A 17,495-nucleotide genomic window follows, 5' to 3' on the forward strand; every position below is an offset into this window, starting at 1 on the left:
GGGGGGCCTGAGGGGCGGCGGGGAGATGGCAGCTCTGCGGCGGGCAGGGAGCTGGGCAGGCAGGGAACAGGCCCTAAGGAGGTGGCGTTTCGAGGGGGACACGCGGTTATTTTCCGTCGTCTGAAAATAGAAAATAAAGTGGTGGAGCGTCGGAGGAGGATGGAGACCTGGCGCTGACAGAACCCGCCTGGGCGGGCCTGAAGGCACGGTGTGTGTAACCCCGACAGCTTGGGAGCGTTGCTGCCGGCCCTGTTAACAGCAGCCAGACAGGAGAAGAATTTAAAAGACCTTGTGGGATGGCTTCTGTAAATGCATGTGTTGCATTTTAATAGTTTGCAACCATTGAAGAGGGCACTAATGTATGGGAGATGCTGTCATTTCTGTATATTGAAGATACGCGTCGCTTTTGTGCTAATTTATAATTTTAACCGGGGGGGGGGGAATTAGCCCATCTGAGGAATCTTTCAAAGTTCCATAGTTAAAGCCAGAAAAGATCAAATTCCTGTACAGTACGGAATGCAAAATTTCTTTATCAGTGAAAAACCCATTACTATGGAAAGCAAGCATCCCTTGGCATTTCAGAATACCTTTCTCATTTTTGGGAATGGAGAGAGGTGAGGTGATTGTATTCTAGAACAAAATGCTTCTCTTTTCAAATGGGTATAGTAAAAAAAATAAAATGTTAAATTACACTTTTATTGCCCAAGATTGACTAAATGGAGCATGAGAGCGCGTAGAAATTGTGGCGCTAGTGCTAAAGGTAGACTTTAAAAGAATGTAAGTATTAAAAGTAAAAATAATATGTGCCCTAATTCAACCCCTCTTGTTAGCGTTCTCTGTAATACATGTACTTAGTGTGCTTTTGAATTGGTTCAGTGCCAGTACATTGAAACTCGTGGGTTCAGAATCTGCAGGTGCAGCACAGTTATTTCGGGCAACTCTTCAATCCCATGTGAACACAAGTAGGAATAGTATCTCGGCTACAGAAAGGCCCTCTTGGAAAAAGATAAACCAAAGAGGGAAACTATTCCTTGAAGAAGAAGAATAGTGTTATAAAATGGGTGCTGAGAGCTGTTGTAGTGTAGGAGAAAGCGGGGAGGAGAGCCATGGTGTTTGACTGTGTCTCACTCTGAGATGCGCTATCCAGAGCTGGTTGGAATGGGGCTGCATTTATGAAACCTGGCGGACTGCCTGGAAAATAAATGAAACTCTGATATGTTTGAAGTATGTGGCTTAACAATAGCGATAATCTACCCTTTGCAGAGCATTGCTGAAGTATTCCGATGTTTTATTTGTATGGAGAAATTGCGTGATGCACGTCTGTGTCCTCATTGCTCCAAGCTGTGCTGTTTCAGTTGTATTCGGGTGAGTTTGCTTATTATGAACTTAAAAACTACTGATCTTACAAACACACTCTCGCTTCTTTCTTGCACCTTTTCCTGGAGTTCCGAGGATTCCTTTTTCCTGCTCTGTGCTCTTTAGTTTCTCTTTCAAAATCTTTTATGACACTCTGAGGGGAAAACTAGGCAGGCTGTGCATTGCATTCAGTAGTGCTAATTATAGGGACTATCTGGAATAATTGCTTTTAAGAAATAGATGTATAATGATCCCTTCTTTAGCATCTTGTGAGAGTCACCGATACCTGTATGGAAGACAAAAGTTGGAACAGGAATCAAATGCTGACTTTGCATCTGTCATTATGGAGCACTGAGAGGTCATAATGTCACCTCATGTCATCGTGGAGATGTTTTAAAATGCTTTCCAAACTAGTATGATGTGATCAGATACAGGCTACATCTTTCTCAAGGGAGTCTGGTATAGCAGGCTGAAGCAGCAGCTGAAGCACCTCAATTCATTTATTAAGGTCATGGTTAGCAATGTATAATGCTTCAGTTCCAAATCTGGACGCTGTAATGTTACTCTGGTGGGAGAGAGTTCAGCTGAGGCTTTCAGACCTCGGGTAGTATTTCCAGAAATTGGAACAATCATGATTTGCTTTGAAAGCTGCGACAAGAACTATAGGTGAAGGATTCGTGTTACATATTAAGAATGTTAGATGACATATTGTAGCTGGGTGGTGAGATATTATTCATGAGAATCTTTAAATGTAGTCACGAGCTGACAAATATAAGCACTTCAACTGCTGAGCTTTCACACTTGTAAGTTGTAGTGGGCAGATGAAGTTCTTTCCTCAGCTACTTGTCTTTGGAGCTTTCTGGAAGAGAAACATTCAAAGGATCCTTGTGGATTTGATCACTGAGCTGCAGGTATCTAACTTGCCTATAAAAAGCCTGAGAAGAAGAAATAAGTTACCTTGAAGGCTAATAATTTAGGCTCAGAAAAATATGCTTGCTGTATCTTTTGCTTTCTTTTGTTGAAACATGCTCTTTAGTCTATGACTATTGGAGTCTGCGCCAGGTGTGTGGTTTCTAATGGAGTATTTGATACCTCAAAATTCTCTGTATAATTTCAACTGAAGTGTCTTTGACAGCTAAAGAAAAGTGGTTGCTTTGTTACTAAGATACAAATAGCAGGTTCTTCTGTGACGAAGTGGTTGAACAATTACATTACAAATCTGTAAAAAAAAAAAAAAAAAAAAAGGGAAAAATATAGGAAGGCTGTACTAAAAAGAAGGAACTCCTAATTAATGATAGAGTGTGCTTGCTTGCATGTTTTTTCTTAGTTTCTTTAAAAACGTTTTTCCTTTTTCCTTCGTAGCGTTGGCTGACTGAACAAAGAGCTCAGTGCCCTCATTGTAGGTAAGGTATTTTTAATATCAGAAGTAAATTATCAGGAATTGGGTGTTATGAGCGGTCTTTTTTCAGTGCAGGTTGCGCTACATTTGTAAGCTTGATTTTTAGAGATCTGCCTGCTGTTACTATAAAAATTTACCCTGGTATAATACTTATTCTAAAATATGTTCTAGTTTTGTGACAAACTAAGGAAGATCTTTGTTCTTCTCCTATTGCACTGCTGTTTTCAGTGCATGTAGTCACTGTGATAACAGTAACTAGATGGTATTCCCCTTAAAACTCTTATCCTTCTCGCAAGAGTCAGAGACCAGAAACTTCAGTTTTCAGACTGAAATGTGTACTTTTTTTATACCTGTAATTTGTGAGACTTACCTTATGTGTTGCAGATTTGTCTGAGAGGTAGCTACAATGTCTTGCTTGTTCTGTTTTTTTAATGCAGTGTCCCACCCTGTCTTCCCAAGCCCTGGCACCCCTTAGCGCTCCTAGTCCTTGAGTACCTAGCAATTCTAGCTCTTGGTAGACCAAAAGTTGGAAGGTAGCATATTTTTTCCCCTAAGGGAAGGGAAATGTTAAAAAACAACTAACCAACCATTTCCACAGAACTTTTTTAATATTCAGCTTTTAAAGTATTTGATCAATAGTTTTAAAATGCTTGCAAGGAGGTATATATATCTACATTTTACAAAGGGGATAATTGAAGCTCTGCAATTGGGACAGTTGAATAATGGGAGAAATTGAAGAAGCACTGAGAAATGAAATTATCTGCCCAGAGTCATCCAGGAGCCTATCAAGAAATCTGGAAGTAGTTCTCAGGTTCCCCATGTAGCTATTCTGTATCTCACTGTGGGGTGGTTTGTTGTGGTTCCTGCCTCCCCCCAGCCCCCAAACAAGCAAATCACAGAATCACAGAATGGTTTAGATTGGAAGGGACCTGAAAGATCATGTAGCTCCAACCCCCCTGCCCTGGGCAGGGACACCTCCCCCCAGCCCAGGTTGCTCCAAGCCCCGTCCAACCTGGCCTTGAACACCTCCAGGGACGGGGCAGCCACAGCTTCTCGGGGCAACCTGCACCAGTCGCACCACTCTCACAGTCAGGACTTTCTTCCTAATATCTAATCTAAATCTACCCTGTTTGAGTTTAAAACCATTAACCCTCATCTTATCGCTACACTCCTTGATAAAGAGTCCCTCTCCACCTTTTCTGTAGGCCACCTTTAATGGACTTAAGCCATTATATTTCTTTTTCTTTTTCTTTTTTTTTTTCCTCCTTATGAAATAGCCAGTACAGCTTCAGCTTTTTGCCTTTGACTTTTCCGATAGTGTAGAATTGATGAACTGATTTTACTTCAATACTTGTCGTCTAGCTCCTGGAGCCGAGTTCTTGCTCTAACTCTAACAATGCTTCTTGCAGAGCCCCGCTGCAGCTACGAGAGCTCGTAAACTGTCGTTGGGCAGAAGAGGTCACACAACAGCTTGATACACTTCAACTGTGCAATCTCACAAAGCATGAAGAAAATGAAAAAGACAAGTAAATAGAGCATTCTTCACGTAAAGCGTTTTGCGGGCTTTTAATTTCAGCTCATTATTAAAATCGGGGAACAAACTGATAACTTTTAAGTAAAAGCTGAATTGTCCTGTTGCTTAGCAGACAGAAGCAATGTTTTTTTCTTGCTGACTAAAAGTTGGAGTTCATTTCTGTCATACTTAATGGAACAAGTAAAGGTCTTCGGTGTCTTTGCCTAGAAAACTGTTTCTAGTTCAGCTCAATATAGTTAAAATGAGAGATATGGGAAACAGGAAGGGTAGTAATACCTCTTAAGGCTCTTAGCCCTTCTTAGTGACCACACATCTGAAATAAAATCTCCTCTCAATTACTTCCTTATTTGGCAGTCCCATTAAGACTCTGGTGCTGCTTTGGTATCTCTGCACATTAAAGCAGAGAAGCTGTTCTGAGAACGTATCTTCTAGTCCCTTGTGAAAATGTAATTGATAAACCCAGGTTGAGATCAAAGAAAAGTCCCACAGAAAGCACTACTATTGCTGTATCTGTCACGTTACTGCTATTCATTCTCCTTCCTTGTCTTTTCTGATTTCTGTCTCCTCCTGTATTTTCTGATACACTTTTCCTAGGAGCAGCTGTCAGTACTTTCTCAGAAGGCTTTCCTCCTGGTTTTATCCCATTACCAGTGCTATTATATGTGTTAAGATATATTCTGGAGATTTGGAGGAGAAAAGTGTGAGAAGAAGCATTGAAAAACGGACAGGGACTAATTATGTGTTCTATATCTGCCTCCTCCCCAAGTTCCTGAATCCTAATGGAGGGGCAAGGGAGAGGCATGTATTTTAGGTCTGGCCTGGTCTGTGCTCAGTTTGTTAATTGATGCTGTTCCTAAATTTTAATAAATTACAAAGATCAGGTTGTCCAAAAAGCTTATGAGACATTGCTCTGTAGTTACTTTAAATTGTGTATGATTAGGATTTTAACAATGTGAAGTATTAACTTCTGGAATTCTGAGCTGGGTTCATTGGTGATATCCTTTATTTGATAGGTAGAAATGCAATTTTAGTAATGTACTTTCTCTCTGTCTCTGTGAAGTGCTTCCTGAGATAATATTAAGAGCAACATTTATTTTACAAAAAGTTTTTATTGACTGTAAGTATTCTTCTTGCAAAACTTTTCTGATGTTTTGTGCTTTGCTCTCAGTATTGGCTGGCAAAACAAGTACAAATGTTAAATTGAGTTTGCAGAAAATTCATAGCTATTTTCTGTTGATGATACGTGGCTTTTTTTGTGTGTGAAGGTGTGAAAATCATCATGAAAAGCTCAGTGTTTTCTGCTGGACTTGTAAGAAGTGTATCTGCCACCAGTGTGCGCTTTGGGGAGGAATGGTAAGAAGAGACTTGCTTGCTTATGTGCACGTGGTATGTTACGATAAGAGGCTACAAGCATTATGTTTGAAGAAATAGAAATGCTATGAAACTCTTGTTATGACTATTGAATTGCCATGGAAATACTGTAGTTGTATGTGTATTTATAATTTAATGTGAACATTGGTTGTGAAAGGTGATACCTTCTGTTTATAATTGGAGAAGGAAATTGAATTTTTGCCTAAAGGATGTTGGAATTACCTTCATTGTTACAAATTTCATGATGTCTTGGACAAACTTTACATGGTGGAGAGAATTTTATGGGCAAAGGAATAAGTCTTTCTCGGAGAATACAGATAACACTTATGTTATTTAAATGTCCTGGCCTGTAATCTTGAGTAATTCAAAGCTGTATTAGTGGCACAGTTTACCACAGTGCATGATATCCTCTCAGTTGAGTATTTCAAGGAGATACTGCTGTCGTTGTTTGGAATGTAAGTGGTTAACAGCGTGCTGCCTTTGTGTGTGAAGGGTGTGTCAATAATAATAATAAAAATAGAATAGCCCTTCTATCCTTATTTGATTTGTTAAAGAATTGCACAGTGAATGAAGCAGTTTATTTTTGGAGGACTGTTGAGACTCCAAATAACTCTTGACAGGAGGCTTTGATGGTGTGAGAGCTGAATTCGTGACTTATGAAGGGATGTGAAAGACAGACTTCCTACATACAATCTGCTTTGGAACTTTTCCAAAATGAGCGATACACTAGGAGGCTTTCTTCCCCTCTCCTTCAGTCATTTCATAGGAGTGGAATAAAGTTAAATGAGATACTCTGTTATTCCCCACCTCCTCTTCCCCCACCTTTTTTTTTTTTTTTTTAACAGCATGGAGGACATACTTTTAAGCCACTGGCAGAAATCTATGAGCAACATGTTACGAAAGTAAATGAAGAAGTGGCAAAGCTTAGGAGAAGACTCATGGAATTGATCAGTTTGGTGCAAGAAGTGGTAAGAAATTAATCCAATATAACATTAAGTTTTCCTGTAGCGCAGCATTATCAAAGGATAACTGTAAAGTGAGAAATGGAAATAGTACACCATTTCACATGCTCATGGTGTTTTCAGTACCTGTTCAGAAGCTGTTGCTTCTTTGAAGGTAATCAGATTATCCCATAGAGAGACATTTTTACTTGTTAGTTATAATTTTTTTTTATACAATATGGAAAGATCAACATATTCTCAATACTGGCTTTGTAGTAGCCAGGCAGAAAAAGAGGTGAGTTAGCTACCAGGGAGATTTTCTTCTGGTGCATGCTATTTGAAAGCTAGAGTTGTGCAGTCCTTTGAAATATGTGTTTTGTAGACACAAAAGTGCAGTCTGGCATGATAAACAAGTATAAAAATGCTTTATTCTAATACAGCTTATTTTCCTCTCTTCAGGCGAATAAACTATAAGTATATTGGAGCCTACAGGGTGGGCTGTAAAGTAGCTCACCAGTTAGAGATTTGAAGTCTGTATACCTCCTTTTTCTTCCCCAGAGGGGTAAATGTGTTAGACATCCAAGTATCAACGTGGTCAGCTTTGGCAGTTTCAGTGGGAATTCCAACAATTCAGTACAGCTTCTTATGTTCTAGGAAGGATTATTTTTGTGTTCTGCTGAACACTGTTGCATTTATTCTGTAGTCTTTGTGAAAATAAAATAAGTTGTGGGTTGGTTGTTTTTTTTTTTAAACAAGTTTTTGTATGGGTTTTTGTCTGCTGTTGTTCAGGTAGTTGTTTGCCCCATGCAGTGGTAGGTTTGCTCTGCTTCAGCTCACACGTGACGGTTACATCACCAGGTGGGCTACTTGGAAGTACTTGTAAAATGTTGAGAGGATTGCTGCCTTCACCTTCCAGGGTGAAGGACGTAATTTTTATCAAATTATTCTTGTGACCCAGAAGGTGACTTTTCTGGGCTGCTCAAGTTATAGACTAGCAGTTGTATTTACAAATTTTGATACTAAAGAATCCCCGTATGATAAATCTCAATGTAATGAGAAAAATGTTGCTCAACTTTACTGTTAACCTTTGGTCACCCACCAGAGGGCACACTTATGTGTTCAGTAAAAGGATATTTGCAACTGGCAACAGGAATAGCTTGTGATACAGCTCATCTAAAAACACATTCCTATTTTCTTATGCTAAACATGCAAGCTTAAGTAAGACCAGGATTATTTTTTTTTTTTTCCTCATAGAAAAATAGGTCTGGAATGGACTCTAGGGAGTCGTAGGCATTTCTGGGATCTGAGCGAGTGGAGTCAACGTGTAAATGAGTGAAACATGCAGAAGTGTGAAAGCTTTCTTACTGTGCATTTTTTTCCTGAACCCTGTTTTAGGAGAGGAATGTGGAGGCAGTGCGTAGTGCGAAGGATGAACGAGTTCGGGAAATCAGGAATGCAGTGGAGATGATGATTGCCCGGTTAGACACTCAGCTGAAGAATAAGCTCATAACATTAATGGGTAGGTATCTGCCTGATCTGTAATGAATAGGAACAGTATATTAACAATGTTTACATCTGTTGAGAAACTTTCTTGCCCTGGGAGTATGACTCCTTACACACTTTATGGTATTAAGCAAGTTAACTACTGACAGAAAACTTCTACCTACAGCAAATATTTTAGTGAGTTATGTAGTTACTGTGATACAGTCCTAAGTTGTTAGATGTAACCTGGTTATGTTCTCTTAGAAACTCCTGTATAACAACTTGGAGAACATTTCCATCTAATTGGAAGATGTTTAGTACTTACTTAGCACTTAAAATGTTTTTACACCATCATTTGTATTAGCCGAAAAGTCCATCTTTATGTATTACGAAGATGCCAGATTACACTCCTTCTAACGTAATTTTTAAAAGCTAGAAGTCTATATGAGATGTGTGGTAAGCAACAGTTTGGATCCATACATACAGGCAGCCTTGTCTGCGTATGGAGAACATAGCATCTGGAACCAGAGCTGCTCATTTGGTTCCTGACACTTCCGCTAAGCGGGGACTGGTCACTTGAGCTCTCCTTTGGTATAGAGGTGAGAAGACAGGTGGTACACTTACAGGTATTGAAGCTTACAGAAGCAACGCTACTAAAAATTAAGTGTAGCTTTCAATGAGAAAGACAGAATATTCCTCAGTTGGCTCTAACTTTGTCCATGCTATGCTCAGCTAATTTTGCATTTGTGCCTTGTTCTTCCATGTGTGCTTCCGTTACTGTAATGGATTGATAGGAGCACATACCAAAGGTGACGACATCTTGGCATATCGGTTTCTTTAGACACTTTCAAAATGTGCTTATGACCTTAGTTTTGTAAGGTATACAACTGGTAGATCAAAGTTCACAGACAAATAGATACAAGCTCAAGGATCTATGTGCTTGTCTCAGCACAGCTATTTTATTGCCTTAATTTTATTTCTGAAGATGTATTTCTGATGCTTGAAATCTTCACACGCACCTAAGAAAACCTGAAATGCTCATGCTTGGAAAGTGTCCTTAACATTGATAATGCTTGCATTTATTCTCTTAGTTCATTTCCATTAAAACCAAAACAACATAATAAATGTATATTGCCTGCATTTCAAGTTACTCTAAAAATTCATGTCATTACTTTAAAATGTGTGCTTTAAATTAAATCCAGGATTCATATGTATTTTGGGCCTGTATTGAATACAGTCGTCAGTTGCAATGTTTGGTTTAGTGTGTGCTGATTAAAGATCAGTCTTAAAGCTGTGGTAGAATATCTTAAGGTTAACATTTTGTCTGTGTAACACCTTTTTTCTAAGGACTGCCAAACATTCTTCAGGTATGTAATGTATGATGGAGACAAAGTCCTCATGATAGAAAACAGACAAACGCAACTTAGCTTTTTTTATTCTTTCTCCTCATGGTCTTCATGCCAGTTGAAATGCACAAGCACATTTAAATGTTGTGTATTCTTTTTTATGAAGAAAACACAAACATCAAAGTCAAAAGAAATGGTGGCTTTTAGGAGAAAAGTGTCACCTAATATATGGGAGAGACTTGTCTGGATGAGAGCAAATTCGGTGAAGTCAAACCTGCTTTTTTGTCAAAAAAAAAAAAAAAGCACCCCAAAACAACAACCCTGCCATTTCTGGGACACAAAGAATGTTTCATTACTGTCTTAACCTCAAGTGAGTTCTTCACTACAGCTCTAATTAAAAACGTAGGCTTGTTTTTAAAATGCTTTCTTGATCAACCTTGGTATATTTAGAAATCCTTTACCTTAGTAGGTTTTGGGGCAGCTTCCAGGTTTAAAAAAAAAAAAAAAAAAAAAAAAGCTCAACTTTTAAAATCCAGTGAGTATGTCTTCTTTAAAAATGGCTTCTTTTATCTAAACAGGTCAAAAGACATCACTTACTCAAGAAACTGAACTTCTGGAATCCCTACTTCAAGAAGTGGAACATCAGGTGATTATGAAAAGAGCTGAAATGTTGTGTTACACAGATTTCCTCCTCAGTTGGCCTTTCTTATTATTTATTTAATTTCTTTTTATAGTATTAATTGATGGATAGAGCTTGAGGGTATCTCTTCATTTAAGTGGGCCTGTGTTGCACAATTTCTTCTTAAAAACAAGCATGTCTTCTAGAAATAATGAAAGGTGTTCTGTTGCTTGAAAAACAAGTACAGGGATTAATAGCAATAGGATGTAAAACTACACAGTTATGTGTTTGTTTAAGGTAACGTGGAGTTTAGACTGTCTGGGTAGATTCTGTTAGTTCTGCTGCTGCTGACTGCGGATGTATAGTGGTGGCTATAAATGGAGAATAAACAAAACTGTCCTGTTTCTCTTTGTGCTTTTGAGGGAAACTGAACTGGTTCTAGTTCTTTTATTCCTTTCCACCTGTCTTTCCAAGAAGATGAAATGGTATCATTTTTTTCATCTTGCTTCTAGCTATGCAAGTTCAGCTTTTGTGAACGAAATATTCAATTCTGCAGAGCTTGGTTGTACTTTGTCTTGTTCAAATTTAGATGGATAAAAAAAAGTACAGTGCTTGGCAATACAGCAGTAAAGGAATGACTAAAACGTAAAAGAACTGTCTAATGTCACAGGAGCTTGTATTGCTGTGTTGTGATGTATTTGAGCAAATTATCCCAACGTCTAATTAAGCTTCCTTTCCAGATTGATTTACTTTGTTATTGTTGCCTAAATGCAGTAACAGATGTGATTTGGTATTAATCAGACATCTTCTGTCTGAATTAACTTAACCTAAGTGAAGTACATAGTAGTTGCTGTAACTGTCATTGTAGAATTGCATGGAGTCTTAAATGTTCAGGACTTCCCAAACGGGCAGCACAGGCTTTGGAGCGGGACAGAACTAGAATATCTATTTTAATTTCCTAACAGAAATTTTAGAACACGTGACCATCAGATGTCATAGGCAAATTCTTACTCTTAAGAGCTGACTGTTTCAAGGGAAATAAAACTCAAACAAATGGGGTGGAGGGAAAAGCACAGCCAAAACCTCCAGGCTTCATTTTACATTGCACTGGGGGTAATCTTTCTGAAGCTGTAACAGACGTGCAATTTATTTGCTTAAAACCAAAAATGGTCAAAACCTATGGTTTCTACTAGTGACACAAGTATTTTTTTCTTCCTTGTTTTTCCCCATATAGTTACGATCGTGCAGTAAGAGTGAGTTGATATCCAAAAGTTCAGAGATCCTGATGATGTTCCAGCAGGTTCATCGGAAACCTATGGCCTCGTTTGTCACTACTCCTGTTCCCCCAGACTTTACAAGGTAAGCATCATATTTCCTTTCTCTTGTAGTTTGAACTTGAAAGCCATCTTATAAAGGTTTGTTTTGCTTGTTAAAAAATATTTAAAGTAACTTAGAGGAGACTATTTCTTCCTCGTTTTACTGTACCCACTACATGGAGGAGGGTGTTCCAGTGAGTCTGGGAGGTAGGTGTTTTCTTCCATGCATCAGCCTCTTATAAAACTAGGACAGGAGAGTACCGCTGTATTTTGACATGTGGATTTGAAAGAGTGGATAATAGGTGGTTGATGGATGGGTTGCTAGAGAGGTGGTCTGATACCAGCCTCTAGCGAAGGGCAGTCATGCTTCTCCGCTATATGAACTATGGGAATAATAATCTGTGGGGTAACAGGATTCTGTCCATTTCTGTGTTAAACTAGATCTCTGTGATTGAATTTGGGTCCAGGCTTATACACTGAAAATGATAAACAGCTTAACTTGCTCCTCTTAGTAACCTACGCCACAAGTAGGCTTTTCTGTTCCAGCAGGGCTTATTTTATGTCTGTAGTCCCTGCTGGGGAGTCAGGACAGCGGGTTCCAGCTGACAACTTTTTTTCTCTATTACACTTAGTTTACGGATTTGTCCTTTTTTTTCTTATTATTGGGTCATTCAGTATATAATTGCTAGGCTCTCATGAGATGCCTCTGTAGGTCACCTTAATTCTGAATATATAGCCAAAATCACTTCATAGCACAATTCTTCATAAAGAGAATGCTGCTAGTGCAGGGTTCTGAGGAACTCTGTTGAGAGTTTAGGACAGCTGGCTGAAAAGCATCTCTAAAAAATTGAAAGTAGGAGAAATCTTAGAAGAATTCCTCGAATAATTGTGTATTTTCTAGCAAAAATCAGTTTGGCTTGCTTTTAAATGCAATCTTAAAACTATTGTTGTGACACATTTTCTGAAAAGAATAATTAAATGCCTCTCTGAGGAGAGTTTAAATCTGACTATTAATTTTCCAGTGGCAGCAACGTATCTTCTGCTCTGAAACAAACCATTTAAGCTTTGTACTTTCAGCCATGCAATAGTTTCATCTTTTCTAGAACCCCCAAAGAGTCTTACCTTAAAAATTCACTGTATTAAGATATTATTAGCCATCAGATAAAAGGTAAAATCCTCTTCCTTTCATAACATAAATATTTTTTTTATTGTGTGATATCACAGGGAGAGGTACTGGGGAGAAGGCTTATAAATGGAACTTTCAGAAGTGCTGAAATAACCCAGTGTAGTCCTAGTGAATTTCAGTGGCTTTGGTGACCTGAACAATTTTAAATACTTCTGAAGGTTCCAAAAGTTGGGATTTTTAATGCCATGTTATTTGGCTCTAATATATTTAATTTTTCTGCCCCTCGTCAGTGAATTGGTTCCAGCCTATGACTCGACGACGTTTGTTTTGGAAAACTTCAGGTAAGAATGTATCTTAAGTTACTGTGAATATCGTGAGTCTTCTTCTGTTACTTCTGTACGTGAGCAGTATTCTTTAATACTGCACTGTTAGCTAAAAGGATTTTTCCGTGAAAACAGCAAACTACTTATTTTTCCTTTTAAAAAAAGATTGAATAATTTTGCAAGGAATACATATATTCGTATGGACACTTACCATTTTGCACGGGCCTCGATGCTGCTACATGCTGTGTGCAGCAAGAAGGATGGTTCTCGAGTGTAAGAGTGCGAGTGTATACACAGCTTACTGTTTCGTGGAGGGTTTTGCTTTGTGCCAATAGCAAATGTTTTTTCTCCTTTCTCAATAGTACGTTGCGTCAGCGAGCAGATCCTGTTTACAGTCCACCTCTTCAAGTGTCAGGACTTTGCTGGAGGTTAAAAGTTTATCCAGTGAGTTATATTTTCAACTAGAATTGTTATCCCATCCAAAACACATAACCAGCATTCATATGCTTCTCTTGTAAGGAAATCTCAGTTAGTCTCTTCTCATGTTGTATACAAAAAGCTGTATGAAAAGAGCTTAATAAGGTTGCAGAGTGGATCATCAACCATTGGCGTATTCTGTCTCTGCCTCCAGTTAACCAGCACAAACATTCTCACTATAGTTAATCTGGTTAATTTAAAAGCAATTAAAAATGGGGTTTACAAATATGCCATAGGCACTTTAATAGATATTTTTACCTTTTTTGTCTGAGAGGTTTTTGCAGATGTTTCTTGCAGAACCGATGTATAGAATAACTTACCATATTTATGAATAATACTTATTTGGGAAGGTGGGAGGAGGAGAAGGTATTAGTTGAAGGGGAATCTGTTTCACTGTGCATCCAGTTCTCCATTGCTGACATTAAAATGTGTGTATTGTACTAATGTCCTTTCAGTGGGCTGAATACTCAGATTTTAGAAACAGTGTCTTTGTCCGCGTTGGAATGTTAACCCACAAGGTGTGATCTTTTTGCAGTCCACTAGTCTGGTCAGTGCTTCCAGGAAGCTCTGGCTGCTACTACAGCTGTGTTTGGAGAAATACATGTTTAGTGGTGGAGTACCAATGTTATTTGTTAGTGATTTACATGGCATCTTCAGAGAACTGGATCTGATAAGCTCACATATGCACAGAAACTTATTCTTGCAATGCAGGGGTGGACTCCTGTGTAAGTTTTCAGAGTATTATAAATTCAGGATTGACTACATAAGCTTTGCTGACAGAAGGCCTTAAAATTTATTTTTTAAATGGTAAGTTGAAATGTTTCTTCAACCTAGAGGGTTCAAGTTGAGCCATTCTTCATCCTTGGTTAAGGTGAGTGTGATGGAGGTTTTGCCATATTTTTTTCTTGATTTCTGGTGATTCTAATATTGTTTCTCAGTTAACTGGCCTAACTTTTTCATGTTGCATGTTTTTTCTAAAGAAATTGTTCTTCTTTCAAAAATTAAGTGGCTTTGAAATGCAGCTGTATGTAAATCATTTCAGAACTAATGTTTAACCTGAGCTGTTTTCATGTTGAGAATTTGAGAAGTATTGGACTGTAATAAATTGCTAAGTAGATTTTTATGAGATTTTTTTTGTGCTTTTTCTATACGTTAAATAAATGTTTTCCAATACATTGACAAGTGTTTGTTTAGTCAGTCTTCCGCTTAATTGAACCCCTACAGTTTTAATAGAGTAATTAAAGCTCTGTTTTGAGATTTATATCTGAGATACCAGTACTAGACTGCGTATGTGCTTCCAGATCTAAACTCCGTGTAGATTCGAGTTACAGTAAGAGTTCTAGGTCCTGAAAGACCGAAAATCGAAACTGTAGCATACGAAGTTGACTACTGCTGCAAATTCTGTATCGATTGAAGCCATTTTCTAAACTTCAGGGCTACATTGAGGTGTTTTGTTTTCTGGGTTTTGCTTTCTTTTTGTAATTTCTCTCTCAATTTTGTTTTATTTCAAGGATGGCAATGGAGTAGTTCGGGGCTACTACCTGTCTGTGTTCTTGGAGCTGTCAGCTGGATTGCCAGAGACATCCAAGTAAGCAAACCTGTAGTAAGAGCAGCTGTTTTGTTTTTGTTGTTTTTTTTTTCTTTTTGTTTCTATTGGCAAAGCATCTGGAGATGTTTGCAAAGAACAACCTCAAGTTCTGCAGTGTTGCTAGGGTCTGGTGCAGACCCCTTTTGTAAAGAATAGTGAGGTTTCTGTTGTCCGTTGAGCTTTGAATCATACCCAGAGATAATATTTTAAAGTTGTTACTCAGTGGCTTTCTCGAGATAAAAAGCAATCTGGCAAAACAACGAATAAGAGTATCTGTCTCCTCATGTTCAGTCCTAGAGTTGGATTACCACCCTGCTCCCTATTACTACTTTCTTCTCCCTTGTGCTCTTTATATAAGTGTTCGGTAAAATTTTAAGACTGGATCGCCTCTTCAGCTGAGCACGCAAGCCTCCCAGGAAGTGTGGTTCTGATAAACTTGACACATTCAGCAATTCTGACATCTTTATTTTGGTATTAATACCTGTGATTATCCCCTGTGTAGGTATGAGTACCGTGTAGAAATGGTTCACCAGTCCACCAATGATCCCACCAAAAACATAATTCGAGAGTTTGCCTCTGATTTTGAAGTTGGAGAATGCTGGGGGTACAACAGATTCTTTCGTTTAGACTTGCTAGCCAACGAAGGGTATTTAAACAGGCAAAATGACACTGTGATCCTAAGGTAAGGAAGACAGCTTAGTGGGGCTTCTTTCTGCTATTATTTCACAATGTATCACACCTGCTACTGCGATAGGAAATAATTAAGTCGTTGAATTTAAAATAATTGTGACGTGTTTTGTCATAAATGGATTTCACTGTCATAAGCTTTAAAGAAGAAAACGTGCTAAAGGGAGTTGTGGTAACTTTAAGTTTTCTTTGAGAAGTAGCTATGCTTGACTCTAATAAGCCTGGGCTGGAGATCTGTAGCTAACTGAATTAAGGGAAAAGGGTGTTTTCTCTCCCTCTTTAGAAACCGTTGTAGTGAGCATAGGAGAACTTTGGGAATGAAGGAAGTCTGTAATGTAAGAGAACGAATTGCAATGTTTTGACAAAATATAGAAGCTTTATCCATCTACTTCAAATATTCTCAGTATAGTCCTACTCTTGCTACTGCTAAATGTTTTGTATTGCATTAATGGTTTTTTAGTGTTGGTTTGTAAAGATATATAACTGCCTCTCCTAAAAAAAAAAAAAAAAAAAAAAAAAAAAAAAAAACCAAAACACTCTTGCAATTCAGTGCATTCATGATACTGAGTATAGAAGTACGTTGTCTATTAAGTTTATTTCATCACTAGATTTCAGATTGGCTGATGTTCTTGTGCAGGGCTTTTTGACCTGGGGGGGAGGAATGACAATGACCAAAAAAAAAAGCAACAACAAAAAACCCCAACAAAAAATAAACCCCCTTTTGAAATGTTCCTTTGAAGGTTCCAAGTGCGCTCACCAACCTTCTTCCAAAAGTGCCGAGATCAACACTGGTACATTGCTCAGTTGGAAGCAGCTCAGACAAGTTATATCCAACAAATAAATAACCTTAAAGAAGTAAGTGGGATGTAAAATAATCTTTTGCTGACCAGTAGTTACCTCTTTTAGGTTACAGCATTCAAGTTTTGACAATTGAGTGTGTTTGGGTTGTTATTGATAGCTTGATACTGCCGTTACTGAAATAGTATATATGCAAGTCAGCAAACTTATTTGATGATGATGCTCCATTGTTGTCTTCTGTGTATACTTTTGTGTATCCTTCTAATATTTAAGAGGCTTGCGATTGAACTTTCCCGGACTCAGAAATCACGAGGCATTTCACCTCCAGACACTCATCTTAGTCCCCAGAATGATGATGGCCCAGAGACAAGATCAAAGAAATCTGGACAGAGCACTGAAGCACTACTTGAGAATGTTGCTGCTCCAGGATTAGTGCGAGATAGCAAGGAAGAGGAGGAAGAGAAGATCCAGCATGAAGACTTTAATGTAGGAATTGTCTTTTTCTGCTCTCTTTGTTTACGTGCAGCTTTTTTTATGATAGGGTAGCAGTAGAAACATAAAACTAATTTACAATTCAGAAGTTCACTTAGTATCCTCTGTGTGCAAATAGGAGATAACACACTCGAGAGCTAGCAGCAAGAGATGACACCACAGAGATATTCCAGAACAGAGCTAATAGATTCCACCACAAAAAAAGTTTCCAAGTTGCAGCTGAAAAATCCGGCTTCTCTGTTTGTTACCAGCTTTTATTGTGCTTTGAGACCCTCCAAACTCCTGTATGGTCGTGTGACGCTCTGGGGAGAGAGAGTTTCTGTTCGTAGCTTTTGGTGAATGCATCAAAGTACAACTGAAATGTTCCTTTTCATAAAGACTTGTTCTGTTTTTCCTGTAGCATGAGCTCTCTGATGGTGACCTGGATATAGATCTTGCTGGAGAGGATGAGGTGAACCACCTTGATGGTAGCAGCTCTTCAGCTAGTTCGACAGCAACTAGTAACACTGAAGAAAATGATATTGATGAAGAAACTATGTAAGTAACTTAAAATGCCTTTCAGATAATCACCTTGTCTCCCAGGGTAATCATCCTAATTCCACTGGAAACAGATTCATTTATTGTATCACAGTTGGGGGGG

General features: G+C 38.4%; 1 protein-coding gene across 1 annotated transcript in view; it reads left to right on the forward strand.

The window, feature by feature from the left end:
- Positions 1–1,296: 1,296 nt before the first annotated feature.
- Positions 1,297–17,495, forward strand: part of TRIM37 (tripartite motif containing 37) — a 26,788-nt gene continuing 10,589 nt past the window's right edge. Inside the window, exons 1-15 of the mRNA XM_009882694.1 lie at positions 1,297–1,365; positions 2,719–2,759; positions 4,165–4,281; positions 5,555–5,642; positions 6,506–6,628; positions 7,997–8,120; positions 10,008–10,075; positions 11,283–11,407; positions 12,781–12,831; positions 13,176–13,257; positions 14,802–14,878; positions 15,381–15,560; positions 16,306–16,420; positions 16,637–16,849; positions 17,256–17,392. Of these exons, the coding sequence (XP_009880996.1) occupies positions 1,297–1,365; positions 2,719–2,759; positions 4,165–4,281; positions 5,555–5,642; positions 6,506–6,628; positions 7,997–8,120; positions 10,008–10,075; positions 11,283–11,407; positions 12,781–12,831; positions 13,176–13,257; positions 14,802–14,878; positions 15,381–15,560; positions 16,306–16,420; positions 16,637–16,849; positions 17,256–17,392 (1,610 nt within the window). The remainder of the gene's footprint in view (positions 1,366–2,718; positions 2,760–4,164; positions 4,282–5,554; positions 5,643–6,505; positions 6,629–7,996; positions 8,121–10,007; positions 10,076–11,282; positions 11,408–12,780; positions 12,832–13,175; positions 13,258–14,801; positions 14,879–15,380; positions 15,561–16,305; positions 16,421–16,636; positions 16,850–17,255; positions 17,393–17,495) is intronic.

Source organism: Charadrius vociferus, unplaced genomic scaffold (assembly GCF_000708025.1).
Source record: "Charadrius vociferus isolate BGI_N301 unplaced genomic scaffold, ASM70802v2 scaffold793, whole genome shotgun sequence".
Classification (NCBI taxonomy): Eukaryota; Metazoa; Chordata; class Aves; order Charadriiformes; family Charadriidae; genus Charadrius; species Charadrius vociferus.